General features: G+C 51.1%; 1 protein-coding gene across 3 annotated transcripts; it reads right to left on the bottom strand.

The window, feature by feature from the left end:
- Nucleotides 1–777: 777 nt before the first annotated feature.
- Nucleotides 778–16,293, bottom strand: FBXO46 (F-box protein 46). 3 transcript variants are annotated; one of them, XM_054710928.1, is made up of 3 exons: nt 5,981–6,005; nt 1,449–3,260; nt 778–990 (listed from the first exon to the last, which is right to left on the bottom strand). In XM_054710928.1, the coding sequence occupies exons 2-3, from the start codon at nt 3,181–3,183 to the stop codon at nt 797–799; spliced, it is 1,929 nt and encodes a 642-aa protein (XP_054566903.1). In that variant the 5' UTR covers nt 3,184–3,260; nt 5,981–6,005; the 3' UTR covers nt 778–796. The 3 variants fall into 3 exon arrangements, with proteins under 3 accessions (XP_054566903.1, XP_054566904.1, XP_008156554.1); XM_054710929.1 differs by lacking the exon at nt 5,981–6,005 and adding an exon at nt 5,900–5,923; XM_008158332.3 differs by lacking the exon at nt 5,981–6,005 and adding an exon at nt 16,233–16,293 and having other exon boundaries at nt 907–3,260.
- Between the last annotated feature and the right edge of the window lie 301 nt (nt 16,294–16,594).

A 16,594-nucleotide genomic window follows, 5' to 3' on the forward strand; every position in this document is an offset into this window, starting at 1 on the left:
GTTTCCCTTCCTGCAAAATGGTGATGGCTAGAGTTCTAGCAGTCACGCTGGACCATGGGTTCCTGATGACTTCAGGGCCACCATACCTGCCCAACACTGGATTTCTAAAGAAATAAAAAACTAGCTTGTTTAAGCTACTACTATTTTGAGATTTGAGTCCAAACTGACACAGATGAAGAGTCAAAAATAATTCCATGTTAAGGGACTTGGCTAAGGATCCTTTTCTCAGCTTTTTCCATCTCACCATGCTTGGACCCAGGACTCCCCTCTCTCCCAAATCCCCTCCCTGAACAATATACAAAACCAGTCTGTGCTCAGCCTTATAAATATGGATTTTATAGAAAGGACCAATTCAAAACTGGTCAGATGCCACACGCCAGAGGCTTCCAGAACCACAGGGATGAAAAAACAAGAACAACAACAAAAACAAAACAAAGCCCAAACAGAACAAACAAAAACACCCCAGACCCAACTGCCTGAAAAATCAAGGTCTCAGTTAACCAAGGCTTTTTCTAAAGAAACACATGGCTCAGGGTAGAGACCCTAAAGCCTGAACAAGTACCCAGAGCAGAAGGAAAACAACCAAATTCAAACCCACAGTCCCTGCCCACTGGCCCCCCACGCTGTCAAGAGCGAGGCAAAGGGCTTCACAGCTTTTTTTTTTTTTTAAGCGGTGGTGATGGTAAATAGCTTAAATAATGGGAGGAGGGAAATTTTTATAGTTCAACTTTCTTTTTCCTTCCCCTTGGGGGAAGTGGAGAGACTAGTTGCTTGAGGTTAAGGAGAAAACTGATTTTTATTGTTTTAATGGGGAAAACATGTAGAAATGGCAGGCTGCCATGAGACGTACCCAGTTTGATCTGTGATCGAATGGCCCCCAATTCCTGAAGAGGAGGTAAGCCCTGGCACAGGTTAGGAGAGGTACCAGCCTTGGGTGCTGCAGCCTCTTGGGAGAGAGAACACAGCTCCAGAGACAGAGAATGGGGATGGCTAGGGGGGAGCAGAAGGGGGCCAGGATGGGGGAACCCTTAAGTAGTACCAAAATTAGCTGCCGTCTGCTCCCTGCTGGTGGGTCCCTGGGGCGGAGAGTGGCAGGAAGAGTGCTAGGGCTGAATGGAGAGGAAACTTGAGATGCTAGTAAAAAACACCCTCCACGAGGGTCCCTGGCCCTGGGTCTTAAGAATAGAAAACCAATGGGGGTCAGTCAGTCAGAGTGCTTTCTTAGGTCACCCCCCTGAACCCCAGCTCAGACTGGAGGGGGATGACACTGCCCGGACTGGGGGCAGGTAGGGCTGGTGACCAAGTCCTGGCGCTCGGCACCCACGGAGAGGGGTGGGCATGGTGGGCTCCCCCCCTCCCCTGGCTTCACCTCCCCTCCTCCCGGCCAGCCCGGCCCCCGCCCCCACCAGGCCCATTGCAGGGCAGCACCCAGTTGTTATCGTGCAGACCCAGGCGGCAGCCAGGCGTCTCTCGATCGGCTCGGCGGCAGCACATCCAGTAGGAGCGTCCGTAAGGCAGGTCATGGTGGTAGGGCTTAGGGTGCCAGCGGCAGAGGGACACGTCGCCCTTCTCGTATCTCTTGCGGCACTGCTTACAAGGGTCATCGCGGTAGAGGGGGTCTCGGCTCCAGCGCGAGTCTGTGGCCCGAACACCAAACGCTTCGATGATGCCCTTGAAGTGGTGGCAGGTGCACTTGAGGGCGGCCAGGGCCCGCGTGGGCAGGAAGCTGAAGATCTTGACCAGCACGTGCTCGGGAAGCAGAAGCATGTACTGCCGTGGCTCCAGCAGTCTCTGGATCTTGAAGCGGATTTCCAGGAAGTCGTGCGACACGTGCCGGTACAGGCGGCACAGGGAGGTGTCTGCTGTGCCCTCAGCGTCATCCGGGCCTGGTGCGGTGGCCGGCGAGTCTGCTGGGGGTGGCTCGGGAGGCCCGTCCGGCCCCCGGGACTGGAGGAAGAAGAGCTGGCCAGGTGGGGGTGGCTCCTCAGGACTGACCGTCAGGCACACTGTCTCCTCCTTCACATTCTTGGTACCATCCTTGCCAAAGAAGATGCACTCGTCCACCACGCCTGTCACCACCACGTCCACGTGGAAGCCGGATGCTCCGCAGTCCCGGGCAGGGGGTGGAGGGGGTGCCGGGGGAGTGTCCTCGGGCCTGGCAGGGGCTGGGGCCTCCCCCTCGCTGGCTTCGTCTGCCCTGGCCAGGAGGAACTCCACGTTGCTAGGGAGGGCGTCCCGAGAGGGACTGATGAGCTGGTACAGGTCACAGGTAATCTTGTCCTTGGCTCGGGCCCCTGGTCCTGGGCTGCCCGGGTAGGCACAGCCCGGCCGGCCCCCACTCCCGTTGGGCAAGCTGCCGTCTGGCGCACGGGGCTCTCGGCCATTGGAGATACGGAAGGCGATGCGTACCTCCCCGGGGCCTGGCCCAGGCCTCTCCTCCTTGCGGAGGCCCTTGGCTGGAGGGTTGTCCCGCTGGGCCTCGAAATGAGCCACCGCCTCAGCCACACGGCTGCAGTCCCCGCCACCGGACCGCCGTTCAGACCCCAGCCCCTTGGCAGAACCACCCTGCTCTGCCGACACAAAGACCACGGGTGCCGGGGTGCCGGGGTGTGGATAGTTCTGCAGGGCCAGGGCCGCCCGCTGTTCCACCAGGGCCACCATCTCAGCCACAGAGAGCAGGTCCACATCCTCACTGGCTGCGGCTGGGGTCCCCTGAGCAGCAGGGGGCCCCTCCCGGCCCCCTGGGTCCGGTGGCGCTTTAGTAGGCTCAAGACAGCGCCTCCTCCGCTTGGCCTTGGAGCTGTCGCTGCCCCAGTGCCCCTTGACCTTCATGGAGCTGGCCCGGCTGCCGCCACCACACTGGTGGGCCACAAAGAAGGCCACCTTCTCCTTTGTATTCCCAGGCTTGATCACATACCACGTGTCCAGCAGGACTCGACCCTCGTCACCAGCAGCTGCTGCCGAGAGGAGGGGGGCAGGCTGGGAGGAAGGGGCCTCCGTGGCCAAGGCGGGTGGGGTGTTCTCTGAGTGGGCAGGCCCATGGTCTGGCTCAGCCCTGCTGCCTGCCTCAGAACAGGCCGGCGGCTTGAGGGCGGTGGAAGGTGGGCGCGGCTGGTTCTGTGAGTAGGTGCCAAAGGGCCGAGGGCACCACAGCTGGAAGGGCAGGAGGCCGCCACGGTCCATTGTGGGGAATGGTGGCCGACGGGCGGGGATCACTGCATCTCAGGACCTGGATGGTGGTGGCGTACTCCACAGGCCACCTGGACACGGGAAAGAGGAGGTTGGGAAGCTGGAAGTGCCTGCCCTCCCGGTGCCACCCTGACCTCAGCCCGTCCTGTCGAAACGGACCAAGGGAGACCACCAAGAACTCTATTCCTGCCCCACTGCACAGGTGAGCCAATGGAGGGCCGCCGGGGGGATGGGACCTCTCTTAACACCGTGAGCATGAATGGAGAAGGCAGCTTGCTCCAACCCTATGGAGGCCTCCTGCTGTCATGCTCTTAAACTTCAGTGATAATATCCCCTGACAGCTCCTCCTTTCTCTATTTGTCATCCAGCAGCCAGTTCCTGAAAAGACAAGAATCCCCAGCCCTGCCCACAGCTATCGACTCAAACCCACAGAAGGAGCGAGATGGGTTGGGAAGGGGGAATCTGAGGCCAAGCCTGAAAGGCCCTTAAGAAACTGGCTCCTCCCAGCTCATGGGGCCCTTTAAGGATTTCTTAAAGCCGTGTATCCTCCCCCAGAAAAACGCATACACTTGCACAATACTGTGCAGGTAATTCCCTTAGGCACATCTACAGACCCCTGGGATAAGGAAGCCTGTTCTAGCCCAGCCAGCATGGCTCAGTGGTTGAGTGTCGACCTGTGAACCAGAAGGTCACAGTTCAATTCCCAGACAGGACATATGCCTGGGTTGCGGACTTGATCCCCAGTGTGGGGTGAGCAGGAGACAGCCAATCAATGATTCTAAATCACTGATGTTTCTCTCCCTCTTCCTCTCTGAAATCAATAAACATATATTAAGTAAGAAAATTAAAAAGAAAGCCTGTTCTAGTCTAGCCTCATCAAGTAGCACGGGTAAATTGAGGTCAGAGTGAGGGAAGGTTACATGGTGCAAGACCAGACCCTCAAACTTGCTTTCGGGACTTTTCAATTTAGGCGCCCCCCCCCCCGCCCTTTTTTTTAATATACTTGTATTGATTTCAGAGAGGAAGAGAGAGGGAGAGAAAGATAGAAACATCAATGATAAGAGAATCATTCATTGATTGGCTGCCTCCTGCACACCCCCTACTGGGCATCGAGCCCTCAACCTGGGCATGTGCCCTTGGCCAGAATAGAACCTGGGACCCTTCAATCTGCAGGCAGACGCTCTATCCACTGAGCCAAACCAGCTAGGGCCAGGCTCTCTTAATAATGACCATTTTATTTTGCAACAATTTTGTGTGCATGACCTAATCTCGAGGCAAATCTGCTTATGAGTCAGACATGACCACTTGTCACTGCAGGAACAACAGGTAGCATATCCCTGTCTCAATCCTTCCCTGACCCATCTGTCTCCAGACATTTCGAAACCAAAATACCTTCCAAACCTCAAACCTTCCACATGTCTATAGACCAGAGGTCAGCAAACTACGTATGGCCCGTGGGCCGAGGCTGGCCTACAGCCTGTCTTTGCAAATAGTTTTATTAAAACATGCTTATTTGTTTATGGCTGCTTTCCTGCTACAATGGAAGAGTTGAGTAATTGCAACAGAGAACACATCGTCTCGCAAAGCCTACAACATTCATTATCTGGATCTTTATGGAAAAAGTTTGCTGACCCTTGAAGTGCAGAATATCCTTGTAAATACAGGCAATTCCACAAATACCACTAAAACCCCATCTTTCATGATCCATTCAATATCGACAGCCTCCAAACACCCACAGCCGCCAGTCACAAAGACAGTTCCAATCCTAAAAATCTTTGCCTAATCCCACCTACCACAAAAATTCTTACAGCCTTGCTGAAATTCCAGTTCCTTACTAAAAAAATAAAATAAAAAAAAATTACACACAGCCCCTAAGACCTATAGATGCCTAAGTTTACTAACCACCAATACATCTAAATGCCCAGGAATGGATATTAACACAGCAAAGGTGCTATCCCTCTCAACTTAACCACCCCGAAATCCTCCGATCAGTTCCTATCCTCATCTCCAGAATACCAATGCCCCCCAAAATATCCAGACCCTTCCAAACTCTACTTTAAACTTCCAAACCTATAAATATCCCCTCCAGCACAGAAGACCCCAATCTCAAAGACCCCCTCACAAATCCCAGCCTACCAAGAACTCCTACACAGTAATTTCCCAAACTCACAGATGCCCGAAAAGTCCAGTTTTCTGCAGGTCACTGGGAGCTAATTAGGCACTGTTCTAACAATTCCTGCTAATCCTCCTGGTCCCCAAGAAGCAGGCAGTGCATTAGTCCCTGTGTCCAGATGAGGCACAGAAAGGATAAACCCCAAATCTGAAGCCAGATAGGCAGGAAGAAGTAGGGACAGATAGGCAAATGCCCAGGCGTTCTTGCTCCAGAATTGGAACGCCTGTATTCTTTACTTTGCTTCTAAGTCTCTCTGTGCGCTCCTCAAATCATGTATCCACCAAACATCCCAAACCACAGAAGAGGCCCCTACAACACACCGAACCTGTCACATTATAAAAGAAACCCAAACCCCAAGGCACCCTCTAAGCTCAAGGGAACCCCAAGTATTCCCAAACCCAGCATACACTTGCCCAAGGCCCAAAATATCGCTTCAATACAAAGGGAATCTCCCAATTTTGTAAACGCCCCCCCAGAATTCGCCAACCCCCTGAGACGACCCTCAAAAGCTAGACACGCCCCCCAAGGCACCCTCACCCGCGAGCCCCGCCCCCTGCGGCGGGAGAAGCTGGAAGCCCACACGCATGCGTACAAGAAGAAACGGGCCCGCCCACTCACTCCTTGCCTCCGGCAGTCGCGCGGTAGGGAGCACGACTAGTTTCCCTCCGCCCCTTTGTTGACAGAATCGCGCGTGACGTCCCCAGCCAATGAGCGGCTGCCGTTCGGGGCCGTGCCCATATAAGGAAGGCCTTGGCCAAGGGGCCCAACTTCGAAAGAGGGAGGAGTAGGCAAGAGGTGACGAAGTAGGTGCGGAAACAGCGGCGCGTAAGAGAACGAGGAACAATTCCTAACTTCCTGCTAAACGGAGGAACAAGGCCGGGACCGAGGCCACCACATTCAAGGAGAGGTTTATTACAGGACGTTCCCTTTAAACAGGAGCCCTGATTGACAACTGAGATTTAAAGGGCCAAACAGCTCTGAGATTGAGACTCCAGGGCGGAAGCAGGCAAGCAGGAAGATCTGAGAGTGCCCAGCTTTGGTTGGGAACCATGGGAGCCAAGATTTGGGACAGCGGGATCACCTCACCCTGAAAACCAAACAGCAGAACTCTGCGACGGCTACGGCCAGTCTAAACCCCTGGGCTTGGCATTCAAGGCTCAGGCCCTGTATCCAAAAGAACCTCTCCTTCCAGCCTTTCCAACGAGGCACCCCAAATCTGACTCAAACTTAGTATAAAAAAATATTGAACACCTCAGCAATGACTTTCAAATACTGATTACCTGTTAAAATACTTATATAATTTAGTTAAATAAAATACGAAATCTCTTTTTGACCTTTTTAATGTGGCTAATAGAAGATTTTTTAACTACACATATGGCTTGCATTATACTAGTATTTCTATTGAACAGCGCTAGTATAGATCCTTTTAATGCTGGGCTGATTGAAGAGGCACCCAAAGGTGCCTCCACTGCAGGCACCTGTCCAAGCATCACTTATTTCCCCACCACACTGCTCCAGCCTTACCTGCTTCCAGCCATCTCACACATCGCAGCTAGAAGGGTCTGGCACAAACCTGACCCTGTCCCTACCCAGTTCAAAACATGCCAAGACTCCTCAGTGCTCTTGGGGAAAAGCCCAGGTACCTGACCAATCCAGCCTCATCCCTCCCTAGTCCTCTACACCCGCAATGGGCACCTAATCAGCATAGAGGGTAGTTATAATAGCCTTTTTGATGCTCAGTAGGAGCTATTATCATCTGCATTATATGAAGAAACTGAGGCAGGACAGGCTGACTAACCAGCCCAAGGTCATACAGAACTGGTGTGACGAGCATATTACTGTGCTCTACTCTCTCACTATATATTTGCTGGGGTCTCTGCTCAGCCATCCCCTCTTCTAAGATGCTAACCCCCCAGGCTAGGTCAGGCTCCACCTCTGGGCTCCCACCCTTGGCCTTGTTATCTACACTGAGTGGCCAGATTATTATGATCTCTGAATGCATAATATCTGGCCACTCAGTGTGTGTGTATGTGTGTGTGTGTAGATAGATAGATAGATAGATAGATAGATAGATAGATAGATAGATAGAGATATGAGGCCTGTTGCATGAATTCGTGCATGGGTGGGGTCTGGCCAGCCTGGCCAGGGGGAGGGGACATGGGCGGTTGGCTGGCCTGCCTGCTGGTCAAACTCCTGGTCGAGGGGACAATTTGCATATTAGCCTTTTATCATATAGGATATACACTGAGTGGCCAGATTATTATGCGTTCAGAGATCATAGTGTATTCCTCAGAGCTCTTTCCCTCTAGTCTTTGCATTTGCTGTTTTTGATAACTAGAATGCTTTCCCCCCAAAATCTCCACATAGCTCAATTCCTTATTTCATTCCAGTCTTTGCTCAAATGTCATTTTAACAGAGAGCCTTCCCTCAGCCCTCTTCCTGGAAACTACCCACCTGCCCCGAGGGGGACCTTTGGGTTCCCTTGTCCCAGCCCTACCCACTCTGGGTCATCACTGCCTAAAGATGGATTAGTCTCCTCCCCTGGACTGGAAACCCCCTGGGGGAGGGGAAGAAGGGCCAGACTAGCATGGCCATCGTGGTGTCCCCAGCAGCACTGCCCAGCGTGAGACCAGACGAACCAAAGCTCCCTTCCCTGCAGCGCCACTCCATGTCCTTCCTTCATGAGGCCTTGGCAGTCTCAACTCTGTTTCACACCCAGATCTGTCTGTGCCCTAGCTGGAGGGATCACTGGGGCAGAATTTGCTAAATCCTCACACACTGAGCCAGGAAAAGGCCCTACGTTGGATCAGCTTCCAGAAAATGATCACAACACAGAAAAGCAAAGTAAAAAGATGAAAAAAGACTGACCAAGCAACTACGAACAAAGAGACAAGTAGACTGACATTACCACTTACATTTTTTTTTTTTTTTTTTTTTACAAAAGCAAAAGCTATTATTAGGGACAAAGATGGTGATAAAACAAACTGACCCATTATACAAAAAAGTTCTCAACGTAAGTGCTCCTAAGGCAGAAACCTTAAGTAAATAAGTATCATGTCATAATTTGGCCTCAAAATAGAAACAGTCTTGATTAAAAACAAAAAACTATGTGGCTTAATTACTTGATAGTAAAATAAGAGAAAAATAGTCAGCGATCTAAATTAAAGACTCAAGACAGGCGCTAGAATATGCTTTTAACAATATTTAAGGCTGTTTTTCCCTCGCCGTTAGGCTCAGTGATTAGAGTCAAGGGCATGCACCTCGGTTGCAGACCCGTTTCCTGGCCCGCGTTAGCATGTGTTTGGGAAGCAACCAATTGATGCGTCTCTCTCACATCAATGTTTCTCCCTCTCTGTCTCTTCCTCTCCCTTCCACTCACTCTAAAAATCAACGGGGGGAAAATATCCTTGGGTAAGGATTAACAAAAAATATATATACATTTAAGGCTGTTTGGACGAATGCACTGTGAAAATCAGTCTTAATGAATTCTTTAATGTATGTCTAAAACATGGTATAATACACAAGGTATTCTTGCCACTGGATAGTCTTCAATAAAAGTTTAACTGCAAAATAACAACAACAACAATAACAATAAATGCTCCTAATACTATAGCCTCAAAATATATACAGCAAAAAACAAGATAACAGAGAGTTTGACACATCCACAATTGTAATGAGGAACCTTAACATCTCTCTCCATAGAGATCAGCCGAAAAGATAAAATTAGGAAGGATCCGAACCACATAATGAATACCCTGGACGGGTTGCCCCCAACAATTTGAGAATCGACATTTTAAATCCCTAGCCTGACGGTCAGAGGTTCTCCTGCATGCTGGCCCTGGGTTGGGTGCTCGGGACACAGAGATGACACTGAGCTCACCAGGAAGAGCTCATGGGAAAGGGGCAGACATCCGAAGGAGCAATCAGGACCACCATGAATATATTAGAGAAAATGATGGCCACAACAGCAGTTATCACTGGAGCACTCACTGGGAGCCAGGCTTTGCTCTCGGTGCTCTATAAACATTAACCCACTCAATTCTCATCTCTCACTATTTTTAATCTCATGCCAAAGATTAGGAAATGAAGACACTGAATGGCTAATTGGCTTTGGACACAGCTTTGTGGCAAGAGCTTTGAATCGAATGAACTTGGCTGTCTCCAGAGCACAAGTTCATGGTTTCATTCACTGAGTATACAGAAAACTTTGCAAGGATCATCTTGTTCAGTCCTCAGTACCTTTGCACTCTCTCTGCTCCCCCTGCCCAGGATGCTCTTCCCTAGAATCCACAAGGCTTTCCCCCCTTACTCCTCCAGGTTTGGCTCAGAAATCACCTTCATGAGACCCTCCTTGATTTAAAACTGCAGCACATCCCCCACCCCCACCCCCACAGACATATACCCCTTCCCTGATTTATTTCCTCCTTAGCATGCATTACTATCTACACTGAGTGGCCAGTTTATTATGATCTCTGAACGCATAATAATCTGGCCAGTGTATATCCTATATAATAAAAGGCTAATATGCAAATTGTTCCCTCGACCAGGAGTTCGACCAGCAGGCAGGCCGGCCAACCGCCCATGTCCCCTCCCCCCTGGCCAGGCTGGCTGGACCCCACCCATGCACGAATTCATGCACCGGGCCTCTAACACACACACACACACACACACACACACACACACACACACACACACACTGAGTGGCCAGATTATTATGCATTCAGAGATCATAATAATCTGGCCACTCAGTGTAATATACTATGAACTTCACTTATAAAGTTTGTCAGCTTCCCCTCACTAAAATAAAAGTCCTTCTCCCCCACCCCCGCCGCCGGGGCACTATTTTTGTCTAGTTTTGTCACTGCTATATCCCCAGCTTCTAGAACAGCGCTGAGCATCTGGCTACTCTAAGTGTGGGCCCAGGGCAGCAGCCCCTGGGAGTGTGTTAGATATTCTGCAGCCTACACCTGCTGCGTAAGAGCATGATCTTCAACAAGATCTCTAGCGCTGTGGTATGCACATCTGAGTTTGAGAAACAATGCCCCAGCGCCTCACAGGTGTGCAGCGTATCAGTCTGAGTGAGTGAACCAACGCCTAACACTGCCACTCACTCAGGACATCATCTACTTGGGACCTGGGGGGGGCGGGGAGAAAGCTGGTTCCAGCCACGTCCACCTGTGGAAATCCTGCGCCCAGGACGAAGGGGTCCCAATGCCCTCCCAAGCTGCATGCACTCTCTTCCTCTTGCAGCACCGGCACTGCTGAATGACAACGACCTCCGCTCCACCTGTGGGTTTCTGGAAGGCTGGGGCCTCACCTCAAAGGCGCAGCTCCAGCCTCCACACCTGGCTCACTGGGATAGTTCAGCTCTTCCCACCCCATCCGAGCCAGAGAGCGCTTTCCAGACACAAATCGGGCCATAGCACTCCCCTGCTTAAAACTCTTCCACAAGAGGTGCAAACTCATAAAAAAAAAAAAAAAAATACATGTCCATAAATCCTTGCTCAGGAAGCTACTGGAGAATTTACTTCTCCAAAAATGAAGGGGTAACCAAGAAAAAGGAAGCGATCAGATTAGATAAATATGACCCAGCCCAGAAAAAAGGCAACAGGAATCCCAGGGAGAGACCAGGACAAGCGGTGCAGCAGGTCGAGGGAGGTCTCCAGAAACGCCCAGAAGGAGAAAGGCTGACAATTAAGGAGCTATGTGTGCAACTTAAGATGTAAACAACATCAACAGCAAACCAAAGAAAGAAGAAATGATAAAAAACAGATGCTGCTCCCCTCTCCCCGACCTTGGGGTGCCTCCACCCCAGCGTCAGGGCCGTCAGGGTCATGCCCAGCACAGGGCTGGGCACAGAGCAGGTGCTCAGGGCATACACTTGCTCAATCACACAGGAATTAGCGGCAGGGCACCACGGCCCTATTCCCGGTCCTGCTCCTTCTATCCCCAGCTCTCTAGACCCTGCCACCCACCCCACCACCACTCTGTCCATTATCCTGATCCATCCATACCTGTCTTGGCTTTTAAGCCTCAGGATCTGCTGACCTCTCTCTCTCTCTGGCAAGTTTTCCTTCCTTTCTTTTTTTTCTTCTCTCTCTTTTGTTTAAAGGCAGACTGCCACGTGCAGCGCCTCATTTGGATGTGTCCGGAGTCTCAGAAGCTTGACTACCCTACGTTCTCCTACAAATGGACCTTGAGAGCTTGTTTGGAGGTTCTAACGGGAGCGAAGCTACTCGTATACCCTTCACCAAACACTGGTCCTCTCCTCTGGGGAGGAAGGTCCTCCTCTTAGACGGAGCACAGCTTCAGGAGGGATGCACAAGGATAGGTGAGGGAGGAGGGGGACACCCGCCTAGCCAGCCAGATCAGCCAAATCAACCCTGGCAATCAATGGGGTGACAGATGTCGCAGCCAGATCACCGTCACATCCAAGTTGTCCTTTCTGATTAGTTAATAAGCTCGCTAACAGTAGGAATCATATAAATCCAAACGGTCAGGGTCTAGAGACCCAGGACACAGACAGAACCCAGGAAAGGCCTGTCAGCACCCCAGTGCTCCCCACTTCTGGGGGTGTGACCTCAGGCAGGATGCTTAACCCTCCATGCCTTAGTTTCCCCCACTGTAAAATGCAGATAATAACAGCACCCACTCACGGGTTAGCTGATGACTCACTGAGATCAACCACGGAGAGCATTCAGTGCCAGCTAGGGACCAAGGGGAGCCTCATTACTCAGGTGCTGGGATTATTAAAAAAAAGTAAGACTGCCTAAGAGTTTGAAAATCACTGATGGGAGCCAAAGACTTCTTCCCTCTTTATTTCACACTAGAGGCCCAGTGCATGATTGAATCATGCACGTGTAGGGTCCCCTACACGCTTTCGCTTTTCGCGGTGGAGCTGGGTGCCTGTCCGCTGGTGCACCAGGCCTTTCAGAAGCCTCCGGCTCAGCGGAGGCTTCTGAAAGGCCTGGTGCCGGAGCAGACAGGCATCCAGCTCCCCCACTTTTGATGGTCCGCGGCCGCTGAGGGGGGCTGCCGCAGACACCTGGCTACCCTGCTCTCAACAGCAGGGTAGCCCCCCTCTGTGGCAGCGGATCCGTGCCTCTCAATGGCCGGATAGGCCACTCCGAGTCCCGCCCCCCAGCCTCCCGCCGCCCAATCGTGGGCGAAGCGGAGTGATGGTAATTTACATGTTACTCTATTATTAGATAGGAGGATTCTGAAATTAAACTGATCCTAGTCCCTCAAAAGAACCAAGATATAGCCATTCCTTTGTTACTGTTAGGTATTGGATCTCACTTATTAATTGAGCAGATATTTACAGAGCAGCTACTGTGTGCCAGGCACTGTTCTGGAGAGAGGGACAATAAATACACAGTAAGTTTCAAGGTGGCAAGTGCTATGAGAAACCAACACAGTAAGAGGGATTGGGAAGTATAGGAAGGAGGAAGGTCAGATCTTTTTCTATTTTGTTTATTCATTTATTTTTTAATCCTCACCTGAGGATATGCTTACTGATATTAGAGAGAAGGGAAGGGGGAGAGAGAGAGAGAAACATTGATGGGAGAGAGGAACATCGATTGGTTGCCTCCTGTATGCCGCCCGACTGGGGGATCAAACCCCCAAACTTTCGGTGTATAGGACACTGCTCCAACCAATGGAGCCACACCAGCCTGGGTGGGAAGTTATGATCGTAATGAAGGTGTCAGATGGCATCACAAAGCAGGTAATAATAAGCCACGTCTTTTTTTTTTTTTTTCCACTTATTATTTTTTTAATCCTCACCCGAGGGTATTTTTCCATTGATTTCTAAAGAGAGTGGAAGAGAGAGGGAAAGACAGAGAGAAATATTGATGTGAGAGAAACACATAGATTAGTTGCCTTCTGCACACGCCCTGAGCAAGCCCAGGCCAGGGAGGAGCCTGCAACCCAGGTACAGGCCCTTGACCGGAATCAAACCCGGGACCCTTCAGTCCACAGCCGAAGCTCCATCCACTGAGCCAAACCGGCTAGGGTAGCCACGTCTTTTTAGAAGACCTGTGCTTTTAGGAACAATACGGATTACCACGGCTGCTAGAAATATACCATTAAAAGTGGTTAAAAAAAAAAAAAAGCAGCATTTTGTACAAGTAAGCTTCAGACAAACACAGGCTAAGAACACATTTAAGATGTCAAGAAAAGGCAAAGCAACTTGGAACGCAGACATAGTATTTTCTAAGACAAACAAATAAAGGAAAGAGGGGGGTTGGTGTCACATCACCCCGGGCGCCCAGACGTGACATACAGGAACAAGGATGAATGAGAGGTTGGCAACTTTTCCCCAAAGCTATATGATTACAGATAAGTCACCGAGAGTTGGAGACAAAGTGTTAAAAATCCATGAAAACAATGACAAGCAGGCAAAGCTGGCATGAGGGGCTGAAAGTGAATCAGCAATAGAGAAACCCAAACCAGAAAAATGAGCACAAGTGCCACCAGAGCTGCACAAGTGCCCCAGCGTTGTGGCAATAACGAGCTCCCTGAGGGCAGGCCCCGGCACACAGTAGGTGCTTTATCAACACTGTGGGCTACCCAAGAAATAAACCCACATTTCCCAGAAGAGAAACCTGAGGTCCAGAGGGGTTAAGTGACTCGCCCCAAGTCACACAGCTGATGGGTGATGGAACCAGGATTCAAATCTGGACGTTCTGGTTCTGGAGTGGACGCTCAATAAATTGTTCTTGAAAGAATGAAAATCATTAAAAGACTTCACACTTATTAAGGGCTTCCTGAGCACTAGTCATTTCATATATTAACCTCACCAACTCCTTACAAGAGCCTCACGGCGGGAATGTAGCCCCATGTTACACATGAGAAAACTGAAGTCCAGAGAGAGAACGCAACGCGGCTAAGGACACACAGCGGCAGAGGTGGGGATCTGAACCTGGACCTCTCTGACATCAGTGCTTTTCTATCACAGTCAGAGAACTTGCAAGATAAACTCAGGACCAAACTGTTTCAAGATGAATTTACAAAGTTGCTGAATTGCCATGTGAGGCCCTAATGACCAAAAGTGTGAGGGGTAAAAAAACACAAAACCCACAGTTGTTAGAAATATTTCCTATACCTGGAATTGGGCCAGGCTGGGCATTGGCAAGTGAATTATTTATATTTGGCTGGGGATGGAGATGGGAATGAGGACAGATTGAGTTTCTGAGCACCCCCTCGGGGAGTCACCTTGGGAGCCCAGGGGTAGAGGATGGGGAATTAGAAGTCAGGATATGGGTGGACCTGGGAGAGAAAAGGAAGGAGGCAGCCTGGTTGATGTCTCTCACTGGTCCCTCTCTACTGCCTTCTGTATTTCCCATTCACGTTAAAAAAAAAAAAAAAAAAAGGCACTCGTGTACTGAGCACTTCCTCCAAGCGCTTTACCTGTTTACCTCCATGAACCTCCATTATAACCGACCCGGGGTTACAGATCCCATTCTATAGTTGAGGAGGGGCCAAAAGACTTGCCCAAGGTTACAAAGCAAGTAAATGGCAGAACTAAAATTCAAACGGAAGAAAAGTCTCTGTCCCACTCATGACTCTATTCATGACACTGTACTTCAGTCCAAGGAGAGGGGACTGAATTACAGTGGTGAAAGCCAGACTCTGAGCCCGGATGCCTAGGATGGAATCCTAAATCTACCATTTAATGCTGGATGACCTTGGGAAAGTTGCTTAACCTCTCTGTGCCTCTGCTGCCTTTCTGTAGAATGGAAATACCAGCACCTACCTCTTAGGAGTGTTGTCAGAACTAAATGAGTTAATGTGCACACACAGCTAAGAACAGGGCCAGGCACTTCCTAAACAGTAAGTGTTAGCTGTAATCTAGTAAGTGTTAGCTGCAATAGACAGCGGGGAGCCCCTGCCTGCTTCTGAACTAGGGTGTGCCCAGATCAGTGTCAGGTTTTCAGAAAATGCCCCCGGGGCTGGACTGAAAAGGAGGGAATCCATTAGCACCTGTGACCCAGTCACATTCCTGGGGTGGGGAACTCACCAACAGCTCTGAGCCTGAGGACTCATTGCCAGGGCGCCTCCCCTCTCCTCAGTGGCAAGTTGTTCCCACAATACAGATAAGGGCACACTGAGCTTCAGAGAGGGGAGACTTGCACAGGCCACAAAGGAGTGGCAGAATAAGAGGATCTGCATGCTGGATTACCCACACCCATAAACCACTACACTTTTCTAAATCCCACTGGAGAAATAAGAATGCAAAAGGTTGTCTCGATGACCGGTCTGGTCCTATCACCTTACAGTTCTGACTGTCCAGTTTATCGGGAGTCTCTGGCTGGACTACAAAAACTATCGCTACATCCAGGCTCCTGATCTCATGTTCCCATCCCAGCCCCAGTCCTGGAGCCCAACTCACACACCACTCTACCATTGATTTCTCTTTCCCACTATCTAAACTTGCTCTCTGGTTCCCAATCCGACCCAGAGGCCCACATCCACAACTGGCCTCTCCCTCGAAACCTCCGGACCCCCTCATTCATCTAGCCCTGACCACCCATGCTTTTTCATATCCCCCAGGTTAACCCCCTCAAAACTGCCCCCATCAGGGCCTCTGCCTGGACGCCTAGTCCTTTCTCCAATTCAGGACTCCCTTCCCTAGCTCCGAGCCCCCTTACAATCAATCCCAAAGCTCGACTCCCTCACCACCTCAGCACCCATCCCCAGCCCCCATTCCTCTACTCCCTCCGGCTCCCATTCCCCCCAACCCCCTCCCTCCAGCGATTTCCCTTCGTCCAGCCCTTTCTTTAGTCCCTACCTTTTCCCTCTTGCCACCCGGTCCCGAACCCCCGCCTCGGCTCTTAAGCGTCCCCCGGCCCCCGCTCAGGGTTCTCACCATCTCCCCGCGCCGAAGCTCCCTCAGCTACGCGGGTTTCCCCCCACTCGCTCCTCTCCAGCCTCCCCTTCCGGGTTCCCGCCCCGAAGCCCGCTGGGAATTGGAGTCCGTGGGGCCACGGACTACACTTCCCAGAAGGCAGCACGGCCAAGCTTGGAGGTGGGGAAGGAAGCAAACGCGGCGGGCAGAGGAAAAGAATGACTCTAAGTCCCTGGAGGCAAAGAGAGCACTTGGCAGCGCAGGCGCAAAGAGCGCCCCCGCCAGGCGCTCTGGGAGATGCAGTCCAGCCTCCTCCATTTTGGCCCGGGGCCCTTAGAAAGAGAATTGAGAAAATTGCAAAGGGACGGTTGTGAGAGGTGGAG

The sequence above is a fragment of the Eptesicus fuscus genome, chromosome 21, assembly GCF_027574615.1.
Source record: "Eptesicus fuscus isolate TK198812 chromosome 21, DD_ASM_mEF_20220401, whole genome shotgun sequence".
In the NCBI taxonomy this organism is placed as follows: domain Eukaryota; kingdom Metazoa; phylum Chordata; class Mammalia; order Chiroptera; family Vespertilionidae; genus Eptesicus; species Eptesicus fuscus.